Source organism: Cnephaeus nilssonii (genome assembly GCF_951640355.1).
Source record: "Cnephaeus nilssonii genome assembly, chromosome: 5".
Lineage (NCBI taxonomy): Eukaryota > Metazoa > Chordata > Mammalia > Chiroptera > Vespertilionidae > Cnephaeus > Cnephaeus nilssonii.
The window spans coordinates 12,273,950-12,291,637 of NC_137076.1; the positions used below are offsets into that span (position 1 = coordinate 12,273,950).

General features: G+C 39.9%; 1 protein-coding gene across 6 annotated transcripts in view; it reads right to left on the reverse strand.

The window, feature by feature from the left end:
* Positions 1-6,086: 6,086 nt before the first annotated feature.
* The window catches only part of CDCA2 (cell division cycle associated 2), a 75,096-nt gene continuing 63,494 nt past the window's right edge, over positions 6,087-17,688 (reverse strand). For 4 of the 6 annotated variants that reach the window (XM_079772496.1, XM_079772497.1, XM_079772498.1 and 1 more), the window contains 2 exons: positions 14,201-14,372; positions 6,087-11,253 (listed from right to left, as the gene is read on the reverse strand). In XM_079772496.1, coding sequence (XP_079628622.1) covers positions 10,127-11,253; positions 14,201-14,372 — 1,299 coding nt within the window. In that variant the 3' untranslated portion in view covers positions 6,087-10,126. The remainder of the gene's footprint in view (positions 11,254-14,200; positions 14,373-17,688) is intronic. The other 2 variants (XM_079772500.1, XM_079772499.1) reach the window with 1 other exon arrangement.

Below are 17,688 nucleotides of genomic sequence, written 5' to 3' on the forward strand. Positions count from 1 at the left end.
TCTCTGACCCCAGCACAACAAAAGCCTTTAGTGAAAATAGCACCCTGCTCAGCTGCAATAAGGTGAAAGGTTAAATGTGGACAGAGCAGTAATATATACGCAGTTTCTTAGTTTTCTGGTGGGAATACTTAACAACTTAAGTATGTTTCCCCAGGAGGTAATCTATTATATTTTGTCCAATTTCTTCCTCCAAGAACTGAATCAAGTCATGATGTAATGCCCAGGGGAGAACAATCTTCTGGAAACAGAGTATCTTTCTGGGGACAAGGTTGAGGAAAACATCTTAATACTGTTGGCCTGGTGGTAACAGCTCTTGACTTGCAGAGATGGCAGAGCGAGAGCCAGGAAGGCTGTGAGACGTCAGAGGACACACACCTCCCAAGTGTTCGGGATGGGCCTACAGTGGTTTTCGTCTCTCGGAGAAATACCGGCGTAAATCCACTTGGACATTTACGGGGCAGCTGCAGGACACGGGCACGTCCTGCAGGGACCGAGCTGGCGAGGCTGCTCGTTCAGTGTCGGCATCTAAGTGCAGATGCGGTCTTGATTTCCAGTTTAAACAGTGTTTCTTCTGGCTTCTTTCCTGCCCCCAACTCCCTCTCTCCCGAAAAATATGACGGAAGGAAAGGTAAATCAACACTCATCATTCACTTAAGGAAAACAGATGCAACTCTGGTTATTTGTGAGGGGTTCTGGATGGCTTCAAGCCCCACTGTAGCTATTCATTCCTAGGGCTCCTCCAACTAAACTTTTACAAAAACAGCCAACAAGTACCCTAATGGCCCGGGTGCCGGAGGATGGAGGCAGCAGTTGAAACGGGTATAAACAGCAGCCGGCTAGGAGGCCTCCGATCCAACTCTCCCCAGGCTCTAGCACCGCTTGCTGCCCTAGAGAAAATCACTCCCCATTCGTTCCTCTTCTAAGATGGGAACAGTAGCACGTCTCATTCTGTGCTTCCAGAGACAGAACACATGCCAATACGTTAGAGGGTGTTTTGTATGTTTTACTGTACAAAATATATGTTGTGTGTGGTTTGCAAAAAAATTAAAAGGTGGAAGGTCAGAGCCTAGATGAGGGGTTCTGAGATGAGGTGGGTGAGCCTAGGTTACCTACTTAAAGGAAAGCTGCATCGTTTCTAAGGGAAAAGGAAGCCACAATGGGAATTAAAAGGCTCCAATTTGGTTGCAAAAGGTATATTACTTCTTTAAAATATATTTTTATTGATTTCAGAGAGGAAAGGAGAGGAAGAAATAGATAGAAACACCAATGATTGTAAGAGATTCATTAATCGGCTGCCTCCTGCCCACCCCCCATGGGAATGGAGCCCTAAACCTGGGCATGTGCCCTGACAGGGAATTAAACCGTGACCTCTGGTTCATAGATTGATGCTCAACCACTGAGCAACACCAGCTGGGCTATTACTTTTAATCTAAAAATAAGTTTACTTGGCAAACAAGGAACCAACCCTTCAGTTCTCACACGGTTAAAAAAAAGTAGAACTTAGATAAACCAGAGTGTCCAATTATTCCTACCCTACCCAATGAAAGAACCCCATTTAAATGTGAAGACTAAGAACTGTAAGGAACACTTAAAATAGAAAATAAGAGCCAGCCATTCACCAAGAAGTTTATATTCTGCTCTCTTCTCGAATCTTACTTACACTCACACTCACCTCTCAACAGCTTGGGAGCCATGGACCTCACAAGACCCACCTACCCATCCGTGGAGGTCTACTTCCCACCATCCAGGCACGCTGCAAAGAACTAAGCACCCACTCCTTCAAATGACTTATGTTGAGAACAGGCGGGTCAGGCCAGTGATGGGCATACAGTTGGACTCTGTAGAAACCTTGGTGTCAATCCGCAGTGTTTCTAACTGAAATGCAAGATGCAGGCACTGCTTAATCTGTTGTGTTTACTATATGCAAAGTTAACAGCCAATGAAATGATCCAATGGCTTATTTCCAGTCACACACCAAAACTTTCAATGAAAATTAGAATTTTGTATTTCAAAGGCAGATGAAGTCTTTGCTGCCACTTTTAGAGGCTGATTGCTGGGCTTAAAAACATATGTTTCCAGTGTTTCTTGTTTCAAGTTATGATTGTGACCAATTTGAAAAATATATTTTCTAGGGTCGTGAAGAGCAGTGGCGCATTACAAAATGAGTTATCTTGATTGTGCAGAGTCCTGTCTCCCCACGGATCCAAAGGGTGGGATACTTAACCACCTCAGGGGGTGGCTGGAGTCGGTAACCAACATTGGGAGTCATGTCATAAAGACATGTCACTGATGGATTCCCTGGGGCCCTAGCAGGCTACCATCAAGGGGGGTTTTATTGCATATTTGCAGGGTCTGATAGTCCTAGAATTCTCAGATTCTTAGTGGTCTTTCTAAATGTTTAAATACTTAAATTCAAGCATTTATTACTCTTCTGGGACCTCTGTAGAATTATTTACATTTGGAGTTACTATTATTGAAGAGTTCACTTTAAAAATATTAGCGCCAAAAAAAAATAGTCAAGTTAAAAGTATTACCACAAATGCAATTCCTTAAGACAAATATCTGTGTTTTTTTTAATGCCACCTGTAAGCTGTAAATATGTGTACTAATTTTCCCCACAGTATTTGCTTTGGCTGTGACCTATCCTAATATTCAGTTGAACAAGGGCTAACAATTGTCAAACCGAATTCTTGTTTGAGAGCTGAGCTCTAACTACTGCCAGTTTGAGAGAAACACACATGCAGGTTTAGGGAATATGTTTTGTTTGTTTTGGCTGTGACACAGGGCAGAACAGTTTCCATCCCATTCGAATGCATTCAAGAGAGTTTGAAATATTGCACAATAAAAGTCATTCATTATATCTGTCTCCTTTCCCTTCCAAAAACAAAAATGGCTGCCTCGTTCCAAATCTACACAGGGGGCAGGAAGAAGGGAGTCACAGGGTCACTGGAAATCACCCAAGACTAACACCAGGTTTTTCAGGTCTGAGTGAGGGAATACTTCTGAAATCTTCATTCCCAACGTGTACTTAAAACAAGAAAAGGCTGGTCATGTTGGATTATAGCTCCGTTTTGAACAATTAGAAAATGAACAACGTTCGTGTTCCTATTTTAGGCATAAAATCACACGCTTTACCTCCCAGCGCCTGGCATCTAAACTAAACTTCCATGAATTAAAAAGTCCTTTTACTCACTTTCTCTATGAAGATTAAATAGTTTGACACCAATTTTATACTGGGGGAAAAAATGTACTTCACTGGTTGGACCATACATTTGGAAGAATCTATTTTTGCCAGCACCTGATGCTACTGAGCAGCTATTTGATGGCCTCTATAGAGAAAACAATGACATTTACTTCGTGTTGACCCATGGGCACCCTGGATATCGGAACACCGGAAATGCAGGTTGTTTTTAAAGGGCAAAAATAGAAATGCCACTAACAAAACACCACATTTAACTATTTATAAAGCAAACTTTAAGTGGGTGAATAAGGCCACGAGAATAGAGCATTAGATGTAATAAATAAATGTAGCAGTTACCTTTACATTTCAGCACTTTAAAACTCACACATAAATACACTTGTAGGAATTTGAAACCTTAAAAAATGATATAACTTGAATCTCATGCTTTACATCTAAATCCAAAATGCCTGCAGTTGGTACCCCCGCAGGCCACTCCTATCATCGAGAATATAAATTAAACCACTGAATCAGACAAGGTGTGTGCCATGAACACCAAGGAAAGGGAAGACTTAAGAAAAGCTGGTCTCCACTAGTCTTTGGGAACTTTGGAAATGCTGACCTACCCCTTAGAAAATGCGAACTTGTATTTTTCTTTAATGTGCTTGCTCATTTATTTTTCTTTTCATATAAGTGATAGAGAAGCAGTTCCAGACAATCCTTGTTTCCCAATATCCTAAAATTCTCTAAAACCTTTCTCATAAATCTTAAAATTAGGGTCACAGCAGGCTAAGGATAATCTTGGTTGAAGCTGGGGGAGCAGAACTATGGACCAGGAGAATGGCAGTAGTTGTTAATCTTCTCACTAAAGCTATTGTCACTCGTAGTCTGTATCACCATTTCACAAAAAGCAGACAAGCATCAAAGAATGTATAAGAATGAACAACGTAGCACAATATTAGACACACTTGAAATTGTTAGGCCACAGTACATTAGTCCATTCTAGAGCCAAGTCAAGATATGAAATAATCTTCCAATAAATTTAAGACAAAAAACACCACTTTTTTGTATGTGCTATGACTTAGGTAACTTAATTTCACCCCAGTACTGCTCATTTGATCTAGGACTCCAAGCCCAGATTCAGCCCTGCAGACATACAAAACCTGGTAGTACAACACAGAAATGCATCAGCATTCAAGAGGAGAGATTCGTCCAGATGTATTCAGAGGTTAGAATATAATGGGAAGTTAAGAAAAATACTTAAAAACAAACATGTGTATGAGATGAATCCAACTTACATTGTCTGGTCTCAGTAAGTAAACTTGAAAGGATGTTTGGAGTAGAACATGCCTTTGGATCCCCATTCCTCTAAAACTCGTATCAGTGAACTTTAAGTATCACTTCATCACTTCTTCCAGAAAAATATAAAACAAGCTGAACTGATCTGAAACTGATGCCACCAGGGCTGAGAGGTCCAGAGCATTTCTTTATAATCAGACCCTGTATTATAATTCTGCCCATCAGAGTACTGAGCCTCCTGAAGGCCGTGATCACACTTAGAAATTGTGCCTGGAACACAGATGAATGAAACCACAATGTGCCTGCCTAGGGCGACCTGGCAACATTTTCCCATGTTAAGAAATAATTCTCAAATGCTCAGGCTACTTTCTGACATTTTGTGTGTGTGACAATTTCAATACCAAACCAAACTATAATAAAACCTTAATTTCTGAGAAGAAATGAACCAGATATATTAAATAACTTAATTTTTTAGCAAACTTAATTTTCAATCTTATTTTAATTTAACTCACTTCATTCTCTTGCTGATAAAATATTGCACAATGTTAAAAAAGAGAATTCTTCCTCAATAACTAATCTTAAAGTGACTGGGGGTGATTTTATATTATGAACTTTAGCAAACCAGTTTACCAGAAGATGATGCTGAATGTAGGTACCCCAAGGAAGTTGATCTCCTTACCATATTTCTAATAGCATAGTATTTACTGACCTTTTTGCCCTAAATGGCAATACAGGTCTGATACAATTGTAGGCTCCAGATAGAATTGGTTGGTCAAGCTTCTACTGTCCTCTTCCCTCACAAAAAGAACTTTAACCGTAGCCGGTTTTGCTCAGTGGATAGAGCACTGGCCCGTAACCCAGGCATGTGCCCTTGACTGGAATCGAACCCACAACCCTTCAGTCCTCGGGCCAACACTCTATCCACTGAGCCAAACCAGCTAGGGCTATTTGTTTGTTTGTTTGTTTGTTTTTAAATATATTTTATTGATTTTTTACAGAGAGGAAGGGAGAGGGGATAGAGAGTTAGAAACATCAATGAGAGAGAAACATCCATCAGCTGCCTCCTGCACACCCCCCACCGGGGATGTGCCCGCAACCAATGTACATGCCCTTGACCGGAATCGAACCTGGGACCTTTCAGTCCGCAGACCGACGCTCTATCCACTGAGCCAAACCGGTTTCGGCTGTTTGTTTTTTTAAAGAACTTTAAACATTTACTATGACCCAGATTCACAGTAAAAAATTTTTAGAATCAAGATGGTGGGACGGAGGTTAGACACACACAGATCAATGGAACAGAATAAAAGTCCAGAAATAGACCTACACATATGCCAACTGATTGCAACAAAGGTGCCAATGTCATTCAATGAGAAATGTATAATCTTTTCAACAAATGATTTCCATTAAAAAAAAACCAAAAAAACGCCCTTGCCTTACACAATATACAAAAATTAACTCAATGTAGACTGAACACCTGTATAAGAAAACATAGGAGAAAATCTCAGTACCCTTGAGTCATGCAAAGATTTCTTGGATAAGACACAAAAGCACAAACCATTAAAGAATAAAATGAATAAATTAGATTATAACAAAATTTATGTCTGCTCTTCAAAAGACACTGCTAAGAAAATAAAAAGACTAGCCACTGACTAGGGAAAAACATTTGCAGACATATATCTAATAAAGGCCTTGTATCCAAATATACACAGAACTCTTTCAACTCAATAATGAGACAAAAAAACAACAACACAAAAACCATGAGCAGTGGAATCGACACTTCAATAAAGAAAATATAAGGATGGCAAACATAGTAAAAGATGTTTATTAGGAAAATATACATTAAAACCACAATGAGATACTATTGCACCGCATACCTATTAGAATGCCTATAATGAAAAGGACTGCCAGTACCAGGTGCAGCCCTTCGGGAAAGCGTGGTGGTTTCTTGGCTAAACAGTTAAACATAACCCAATGGTACATCCCAGGAATCCCACTCCTAAGCATTTATCCCAAGATAAATGAAAACACATGTCTATAAAAAATATCCTTATGTGACTGTGTATAGGAGCTTTATTTGGAACAACCAAAAGACAACAACAAAACAAAACAGAAACAACCCAAATATCCATCAATTGGTGAATAAATAAACAAACTGGTACACCCATAAAATGGGAATAGTACTTAGCAATAAACAGAAACCAACTACTTATGACATGCGACATTGATGAATTTCAAAAGCTTTATGCTAGATTTAAAAAGGACATATTATACCATATGATCCCATTTATGAGATATTCTGGAAAAGGCAAAACTATAAGGATAGCTATCAGTGAGGGAGGGGCTGTGAGGGGCCAGGTTGAGGGAGAAGGGACTGACTGCAAGGAGGTAGGAGAGAACCTTTGGGGTGATGAATATGTTCTATTACTTGGCTATGGTAGTGGTTACAGGACTTGATGAATTTGCCAAAATTCAAACTGGAAGTTCAAAAGGGGTGAACTTTATTGTAGGTTAATTATTCCTCAAGAAACCTGGTGTAAAAAAAGAAAAAGCCCTTTTAATATAAAGCATGAATCAGGTGTTATTAATCATTTTTTCTTCTTAGGCCAAATCTAAATCTGACCCTTAATTCTATGACTTAAGTGCCTGTGGGAGCAGTAGGAGAAAATGGAAGCCAAGTGGCAGGACAATATGAGAGACAGAAAGAAGGCTAAGATGCCAAATTCTTTATAAAGGGGCTTTGCCAGGTATGATTTATAAAAGAGAACTTAATAACCATTTTAATTTCAGGGAATTTATCTTTTATTTTCACACAAACCCAGTGTGGCTTAATTTTCAACAACAACAACAACAACAACAACAACAAAAAAGACAAGTAGCATGCATTAGGGAGGAAATGACTAAATTATAAATACCAAAGTTATGTAATTCTACGAAAAGGGCTCCCCATGGTAAGACTGAGGATACTCAGTACTTTGTTGAATAAAAAATCAAGTTGCAGAATGGCACGTATAGTGATCCCATCAGAAAACAAGCCCATAGTCATGTTTACACAGGGAAGGTCTGGAAGCTGTGCGGGCTGTTAACAGGGTTTACATTTAAGAAAGCTGTAGGACGCTTGCAGGGGTGGGAGAAGACAGTTTTCAATCTTGTAAAATCATCTACTTTTTCAATAGTCACATTTTACTTTTGTAATAAAAATGAGTAAAAACTAGAGTTAAAGGGAGGTTCCCGCAGCAGCAGCAAGAGGCCCTGGCTCTAGATAGGGGTACAGGAGAAACTCCAGATGTCATGCTGCCATCTTCTGGAACAAACAAGCATCTACAGAAGCGGGAAAAGATGAGAAGAGGTTGTTCTAAGGCCAAATGTCAATGGTTACAGCAGTAAAAAAGGTAAAAAAAAAAAAAGACTTAGGAGCCAAGTTTTTGATTAAACTATAAGTGAAAACCATTAAAAAAAGAAAGCATGGCAAATACAGAAATCTTGCAAGTTTTATGATTCAAATGAGACGTAAAGGATAAAACTGTACCTAAGTTTTTTTAATTTTTCAGAGCTGATCTTTTTAGGAAAAATGCATTTGTTCTTTAGAAATAGCAACAAAATATTCACATTGAAACACTGAAACCAACACAACTTGTAAAACGTTTTTGTATTTTTAAATGTAGATGCTAGAAAATGAGAACTTTATATTTGAAAATTCAAGTGGGAAAAAAAAATCACACGCAAAAATGTTTCCCTCATCCTCATGAACACTTTTGAGGAATAAAACAAAGCATGTGAAATTATAAAAAGTCAAAGACAACTGATATTATAGATCACCATACAATTAAAAGGGGAGAAAATAACAATCTTTTTTTTAACCCTCATGTTAAACAAAGGAGAAATACAAATATTTAACAGAAAACAAAACACTCTAACATCTTGTATTTCTGAAAGTTTCTTTCTTTTTTAATTACCAAAACCAAAAAGCTTCCTAAGAAGTTAGTTTTTCTTTTTCTGTGGTTTGTTTTCAGTGGTATCCATTTGCCAACCACACTAAACTATAAAAAGAGGGGGAAAGTCCATAAATAATTTACGTGTGAAGATAAAAGAATTTTTTAAACAATTCACCCTTTAGCAGAAGAAATTGGGGATCACTTTGAGTGTTAATGTAAAATACATTAGTCTTGACCAGCAGGAGTTCCAGACCTATTGGTGCCAAGAAGGTAACAAATAGTCTCTCTCGGAGGAGGGGAAATGGGCGCTCAGCAGGCGCCTTCTTCCCTGTTGTGTTATTTATAGAGAGCCCTATTTGTTAACAGGTTTCTGCTATATTGGAGAGGCAGAGTTTAATGATTTAAAGGATTCCAAAGACAATTGTGCAATGATACAATGATTTACGCACATTCACAAATTCCAGATATATAAGGCTTTAGATTTTCAAACTGCTATTGCCAAAGTGGCGACAGGATACAGGGTAGATATACTGCCATATGGCTGAGGCATAACTAGAAAATCCGAGACAAGTGACAGTACTTGACATAGTGAAATAAAGATAGCAAGGCTGGAAAATGCCTTGCTAAAAAAGAAATTAGCGACCTACTGCCGCTTTGCATAAGTTTTAAAAAAATTTCTTTAAGGAGAACCACAAAATAAATCCCAAATTACCTATGACTAATTTGAGTAATCTGGGAAATGAGTCTTCAACTAAACTGTTATAGTCACCTCTCACCCAACAAAGCATGTAAGAATACTGTTTGAATTACAAAATGCTTTCACATTAGTTATTTATAAATTATATTTTCATTTTATAATGATAGATTTATCATACAGGGTGGGACAAAAGCAGGTTTACAGTTGTGAGTGCACAAAACAGTTTATTCTTGTATTAATATTTATGAATTATTGTATCATTTTCTGTCCGAACAACTGTAAACCTACTTTTGCCCCACCTTGTATTCGGGTCATGAAAAGACTTTTCCAAAATTCCATGTTTAAAATTTGATTTTAATATAAGTATTAAAAATTTAATTTGAGACAGATAAAACAGTCATTTAAGCTTCTCTTAACTTTAACCCAAAGAAGAAACAAATTTTATAATTCATCTACTCTAATTGTTAAAATTTTTAACCAGTTTTTTTTTGCAGTATTTTTAAAATAAAAACACTTTAACACCTTTCCACCTTGTATTAACCTCCAATTTTCATCATTACATTAATTATATCAATTTGGTTTTGTTTTGCTTTTTTAAAAAAAAACCCTCTTCTCATCCAGATGTAATGAGGTGGTAAATATGTACTAATGTGAAATGAAACTTAAGAGACATATTATCAGCTCTATAAACAATCCTTTTTTGCCAAATACTAATAAAGCATTTACCATGTGGGGGAGAAGGACATATTTAATAGAATGTTTTCTTTTTGAATGATAAAGCAATTCACTTGTTTCTACTTAAAAGTAGGTTCAACTCAAGTGATTTTATTTGAAACTTTGAAAACACTGAAATCGCACAGATAACAGGAACCAGGAAGAATCTTTTAAGCATGGACAGTTACCTTCTCTCTGGACAAAAGTTCCACAGACATCAGTTACTGCCCAGTTCTCCGATATGGTTAATGCTCTCGATGTCCTTTAGAGAGCTTTCTCCCTTCTGGCTGAGAAGGCTCTTCCTGTTTAGCATTTTGACTTAGTATTTTCAGTGTTTGCAAGTGCAGATGTACAAAAGCTCTTCCTCCTTCTCTGAGGGAAAGTGGGAAAATTCGCTGCTAAGCCCTCACTGTTTTCTTGTTCTGATGTGGAGTAGAGTGGACATGGTGGTTGTCTGGACACAGCTTTTCTTCTGGGGGACATACTTTCAAGTCCTCTGCTGTCAACTGTATGCATTGTTCTCCTTTTGGTTCTTTGGGGAGGGCAGGAAGCGGAAGGAAGTGGAAGTGAAATCCATACAAGTCCTTCATTTTCCAAATCTCTCTGTAGCCGTGTGCTACGTCTGACTTTTGTTTCCCGATTGGTTCTCTGAAAGGTTTGCTCTAGGGAGTCAGATAAATCTTTATACAGTTCAGAATTTTCCAAACTAATTTCGACAGAGCTGCCCACACTGTAGGAAGGTTTGTGACTTCCGTCAGTTTCTAAGTGTAAACTCTGACCATCAGGATAACACACAGAGCGTCGTCTTCTACATTTCGTTTCACAGCTCCCACCACTGCTACTTGCTGCCGACTTTCTGCCCACACCCTGACTTTGCCTTTTCTTTTCTTTTCTATTGTCAATTAAGACAGCCGCTGAATAATCGCATTCTTTTGGTGAGCCAGACAGTAAATCCTTGAGCAGTTCTCCTTCAGTAGCTCTTAAGAAGCCATCCTGTTGTTCACACTTTATATCACCTGGAACTTGCATGTGAAGGTGGTTTTCCACATTTTGATCAGCAGCAGAACATTCTTGGGGCTGCATGAGAAAAGCTGATGGTGGACCATCTGGTGATACAATGGGTTTTTCAGTCACAGAAGCACAAGAAACATGACTGTTTTCATTCTCCAGCCCAGTTTTTAGGTCATTTTCACTTTCCAACTTAATTTCTGCTTTTGGAATAATTTTACTTGTACAGATTCCTACAGCATTTATACTTGAATCTTGATCAAAAGTGGAATTAATAAGCAACAAGGAACTTTTTATATGAGTGCTGCAGAATTCAGACACACCGTGCTTATTAAACTCTGGATTCAAGTCTGAGTGCTGAGGGAGACGGTTCTTTCTTTCTGGAGGCTTCCTTTCTTCAATTTCACCATTTGAGTTGAAATCATCTATGGGCATGTAAATAAGTTTGAATCTAATTAAAAAGTAACCATAAAAATAAACTTTAACAATCAAATGGGTGCCATATTGTAGTCTGTTTTAAACTTGCAAAAAACCACAAGATGTATAAAATATTACATTGTACCTGTACTATCTGTCATCATCCTTTCTCTTTTAGTTCTTCCCCAACCCACAGGTTAAGAAAACATGTAGTTAATGCTTGAATTAATAAAGCACAAAACCTCAGACCAGTAAAATAAGAACTGTGTCTTAAATTGCTTCCATTCTAATGTACTTGCCACACTACAAGGTCAATTAGCTACATTTCCCATTTCCCTAAAAATGAATTACTGAAAATGGGCAATGTTCTGCTTCTGAAACTTTTCTATCAATGTTTCCCCTGAATAGTTTGCGTGTAAAAATAAAATAATTTTTTTTAACAATCTACCTTTTAGCAGAAGAAATTGAGGATCAATTTGAGGAAAGAAAACTTGGAATTCTGGGGGACTTACTGGCTTCACTAAAAGGGTACTCTCTGAAGACACTCAGGTCTTATGCCCTGTGTTAAAAAATTAACATAAACTGAATTATACTCTCAAATAGAGCCATTTTTACTTCAATATTCTAAAAATCTCTTCTGCCTCAATCGCTGACTAAAATTCCTCCTCCAGGAAACTCGTGCCCCATGGAGCCTGTCCTGTGTTTTCAGCACACTGTGTAACATCACAGGGGGGAAAAATCAAGGGTGAAAACACCTTGTTATGGTCCTCAAGTTACGTAACACAGCGTAAATGAGTTCAGGCCTTATTTGTTCTAAATCTCAATACTATTAAATACCATCTCCTTGTTATCTCATATAATTCATCAGTCAAATGAGTATAAAAATGTTCTAAACAAAATCAAACTGGCAGACATATATAACATAAGCTGAACAAAAAAAAATCTACAAAAAAATCTTGTTTGAAAGGCATATATATGCACTAAAGACTGGTGCACGAAATTCGTGCACTTGGGGGAGGGGTCGGGTGGGGGGTGGGGGGGTTGTCTCTCAGCCCAGCCTGCGCCCTCTTGCAGTCCAGGAGCCCTCGGGGAATGTCCGACTGATGGCTTAGGCCCGCTCCCTAAGCGAGGAGTGGGCCTAAACTGGCAGTCAGACATCCTTAGCGCTGCTGAGGAGGTGGGAGAGGCTTCCGCCACCGCCGCTGCGCTTGCCAGCCATGAGCCCAGCTTCTGGCTGAGCGGCGCTCCCCCTTTGGGAGCACACTGACCACCAGGGGCAGCTCCTGCGTTGAGCGTCTGCCCCCTGGTGGTTAGTGCACATCACAGCGAATGGTCGTTCTGCCGTTCAGTCGATTTGCATATTAGTCTTTTATTATATAGGATGTTTGGGGTATTTCAAATCATGTCCTGTAAAGCTAGAGGTTAACAAAGGGCAGGGTCCACTCAGTGCCATCCACTAATATGTCCCTTGGACTCTTTATACAACTTTAAAAATGGATACTCATGTATTGTTCATGAAATTAAATACTCAAGAAAAAAGTAGGCGAGAGGAATGGAGGCAGGCAGAGAGGGAGAGAGAGAATGAGAGAAAGGGAGAGAAACATGGAGAGGAAAAGAAGGAAGGAAGGAAGGAAGGAAGGAAGGAAGGAAGGAAGGAAGGAAGGAAGGAAGGAAGGAAGGAAGGAAGGAAGGAAGGAAGGAAGGAAAGGAGGGAGGGAGGGAGGGAGGGAGGGAGAGAACTGCTTTAAACCCTTGTAACAGTTGGTTATATATAGATTTTTTAAAATTGCTTCAGGTATTAAAAAAAAATTATCTAACAAGATGCAAGACAGAAAAAAAAATACTAACATTATTTAAACATCTTGAAAGAAAAACAACAACTGCTTAGGAACTGGGGATAAGACTTCATTTCCAGTCTCAAGGGGACCACAATTTGCAGGGAACGGAGGCAGACAGATCACTATAAACCAGGTGGGAAGGTGTATTGTGAACAGTTTTCCTGGAAAGGCAGCAGGCTCAGCTAAATCATAAGGAGAGCAGCATTTGGCCACCCCCTGTCCCAAGACAAACCACCTGAAAGGCTGGGACAGGAGAGCGCTGCCCTGCAGGTGCCCGGGGCTGGAGGAGCTGCCTGGGGCTGGAGGAGCCTGTGTGTGACTGGATGGGTCCTGTGTTTAAACTTTTGTGCTTTCCCGAAATTAAAAAGGAGGCAGAAGCCAAGAGTTTAAAGTGGCATGTTCCATATTCATCCTTGAATCTGTTATAAATCCTATATGGTATGTTGTAAAAGGAATGCAGACTAAAAATATTGGATGACTGACAAAGGTAGGTATTTTAAAAATGATTCTATACAAAATTAACACAAATTAACACATACTCTTATTATTTGTAGCAAGTTTTGTTAATTTAAAACCCCGGCATTACAAAGCAGATGCAACTTCAATTTTTATCTAACTAGAATATTTAGTAACTCCATCTTTGCTTTTAAACAAAGCTTTCAAGGTAATCAAGCTCAATTTACAAATGGCTTTATAGAAGATGCTTAATAGGGCCAACTCTACTGAAATGCAGGGCAAGTATATTTTTTAACTATTGTCCTTAATTCCTATTAGATGTATTTAGTGTTGAGCCATCACCTCATTCCCTTTTAATGACGGACTATACCACCAAACAGAATTCATTTTACTGTAATGAAATGCTTTAAAAAGGAAAAAGAAACGGGATGAAAAAAGTATTTCTCCTAAAATATATGAGTTTCTTTGGGGGGAGGATCCAGAGCTTCCATCAAAGTCTGAAAGGGTCTTGGTGACGTAAAAGTTACACACAGCTGCTTTCTTAACATGCTTGTGGTAAGGTGAAAAGTTGTTTTTCTTCTTTATTTACAATTTACATGGTGAATGGGAAAAAGGGAAAAAATAAAGAGAAATAGCAACAAAGAAGGTGAAGAGAAGAGACCTGAAAACTTCCTGCGGACGCATGGAACTGAAGGCGACATCTCATAGACTTCAGGTAGCTCAGGAATAGGACTTAGAAGTGGCTTCTTAGACGCAATTTCTCTTTCCCCATACAGAGTCTTCTCAACGCCTTTCTTTCTTCTTGCTTTCTTCTTTCGGCAACTTTTTAAAACCTGAGAAAATGTTTTAAAACACAGTAACTGAGAAAGATATAGCACCATATACAATTTTGACCCTTTAATTTCTATTGAAACACTTAAAACCATTCATCTCATTTAAATTTCAGAAATCTGATTTGGGGTAGGGGGTGAGGTACCTTAATAAAGTCAAATAAAATATAAAGCAGAACTCAATGAACAAATTGTAGCAAAAACGTTTTGAACTGCCATAAAGCATTGCCAAAATAAACTCAGGATAAGTAAAAAATAAGATTAGAGAGACTGGACAGACTAAAGACACGAGGTATTTGTAACCATGCTGTAGTTAGGATGACTCAGCATTAATTTCAGGAGTTACCTACTGCAAGCCATGGGGAGGCGGGGGGTGGGGGGGTGGGGGACGTTTTCTCCCCCAGATCTGGATGAAGAAACAAGAGGTGTGTACACCAAGTTTGAAGAGAACACAAAGCTGGCTGAGCTGATGCAAACAAGATATGTTCAAGATTAAAATGAATAGGTCAAAATAAAATGAATCTTTAACAAGCACAAGTAGATGAGAGGCAAAGGTTGGGAATAATTGATAAAAAACATACGGGTTCTATAAAAATAAAAAAAAACTGCTTAATAATATCTGCAATGCAGTATTAAATAATTTAATTCTGACTGCCATTTCAGTAACTGAGAACTAATGTCCTATGTTAAAGTTTCCTATGGAAAAGACTTGAGGGAAAGTCAAACACTGTATTGAAATAATGTATTATGAGTAAAAAGAAATATACTCGGGGTGATAATATCTGAGAGAACCAGATAAGGAACATGTTTTTAACAATGCTTCTTAGAAAATGGAATTCACGCAAACATTCATGGAGATACTGCTACGTGCAGGTAATACCTTCTTAGGTATGAGACAAAACACACTGGATGTGGTTATCCTATCTAATAAAATAATATGCAAATTGACCATCACTCCAAGACACAAGATGGCCACCCCCATGTGGTCAAAGATGGCTGCCCCCATGCGGACACAAGATGGCCACCACAGGATGGCCTGCAGGGGAGGGCAGTTGTGGGCAGTTAGGGGTGACAAGGCCAGCAGAGGAGGGCTGTTGGGGGAGACCAGGCCAGCAAGGGGGGGCAGTTGCAGGGGGACCAGGCCTGCATGGGAGGGCAGTTGGGGGGGGACCAGGCCTGCAGGGGAGGGCAGTTGGGGGGTACCAGGACTGCAGGGGAGGGCAGTTGTGGGCAATCAGGCAAGCAGGGAGGGCAGTTAGGGGTGACCAGGCCAGCAGAGGAGGGCAGTTGGGAGAGACCAGGCCAGCAGAAGAATGCAGTTGGGGGGGACCAAGCCTGCAGGGGAGGACAGTTAGGGGCAATTGGGCCAGCCGGGGAGCAGTTACGCGTTGATCAGACTGGCAGGCAGAAGCAGTTGGGGGCAATCAGGCAGAGGCAGGCAAGCAGTTGGGAGCCAGCAGTCCTGGATTGTAAAAGGGATTATCTGACTGCCCGTTTCGGCAACTTTTTAAAACCTGAGAAAATGTTTTGGGATCGGGCCTAAACGGGCGGTCAGACATCCCTCAGGGGGTCCCAGATTAAAGAGGGTGCAGGCTGGGCTGAGGGATAACCCCCCATGCACGAATTTCGTGCACCGGGCCTCTAGTCTATATATATAAAAGGCTAATATGCAAAGTGTCCCCTCGGGAGTTCGACCAGGAGACTGGAGTTTGCTCACTCACTATGACATGCGCTGACCACCAGGGGGTGGTGTGGAATGAAGGAAGGTCCCAGCCAGCAGCCAGAAGGCCACGATCATCCCTGATCGCCCGCCAGGCCTAGGACCCTACCTGTGCATGAATTTCATGCACTGGGCCTCTAGTGTGTGTATGTGTGTGTGTGTATTGATTTCAGAGAGGAAGGGAGAGGAAGAGAGAGATAGAACCATCAATGATGAGAGAGAATCATTGATTGGCTGCCTCCTGCACACCCCACACTGGGGATAGAGCCTGCAACCCGTGTATATACCCAGACCAGGAATCAAAACTGTGACCTCCTGGTTCACAGGTTAATGCTCAACCCCTGAGCCATGCCCGTTGGGCTGGATGTGGTCTTTAGGGAGCTCAGGGTCTAACGACAAGTAGTCATAATACATACGATCATGACACACTCTGCATAGACCAAGAAGATGGGTACCTGGCCTAGGGGAGGTGTTTGAGGCAGGCTCCCCAGAAAAGGTAATGTCTAAGTTAAGTCTTAAGCGAGAACTATTTTGGCCAATTACGGGAGTGGTGCAGAAGGGCTTTTCAAAAAGAAGAGAAGGGCACCTGGCTGGCGTGGCTCAATGGTTGGGCATTGACCCAGGGTCACGGTTCGATTCCCAGTTGGGGCACATGCCTGGGTTGATCGCCAGTGTGGGGCATGTGGGAGGCTGTTTCTGTTTCTGCCTCTCTCTCTCTCTTCCTTCCTCTCTCTGAAATCAATAAAAATATATATATATTTTTAAAAAGATTAAAAACAACAACAAAAAAGAAACAAAGGGAAGAGAAAGGCATTCACAGGAGCACCATGTGAGGCAGCACAGACGAAGAGCTGCAAGCAGCAGTGTATTGTGGGTGGGCCCACGTAGAGATGGCAGATGAAGCTAACAAGGTCCCATTGCACGGTGATTCAGGGATTAAACAACATCTGAAGTTACATTTAAGAAAGATCATATAAATGAATGTTGGGAAATAGTGAATGATTTTCAAGAGTATGCAAATAGCCCAGAACTGTATGTTCCTTGAGATATCTACTGATAGCCTGTAAAACAAAACATTCCATGGGAAAATAATTATAGAACAGAAGATAAATGTTCCTCTTGGTGATGTACAATATACATTTAACATTAAATTATCTGAGAAATCCTCAGTATAAATAACGTCTCCATACAATAGAAAAATGCTGGGTTAAATATGTTTTCATGACACTTTTTATTTTCAGGGAATTTCTGTTCACTTCCATGGGACAGTTGAGGAAATGATAGCTTAGTCAATGGATGTGGGCTCTATAGATGAGCTGCAAAACCAAGTATTTGGCCTCTGGTGCCAGAAGCCTTCTGTTCAAATCCTGACTCTGCTTTATAACCTTAGGCAAGTTACCTCACCTCTCTGTACCTCATTTTGAACTCATCTGCAAAATGGAAATCACAATAGAACTAGTATTAAATAAGTTTACTTAGGTGTGAGGTTGATATGGGGGAAATATTTTTAACATCAAAAATTATGCTCTTGCCCTAGCCAGTTTGGCTCAGTGGATAGAGCATCAACCTGCGGACTGAAGGGTCCCAAGTTTGATTCCG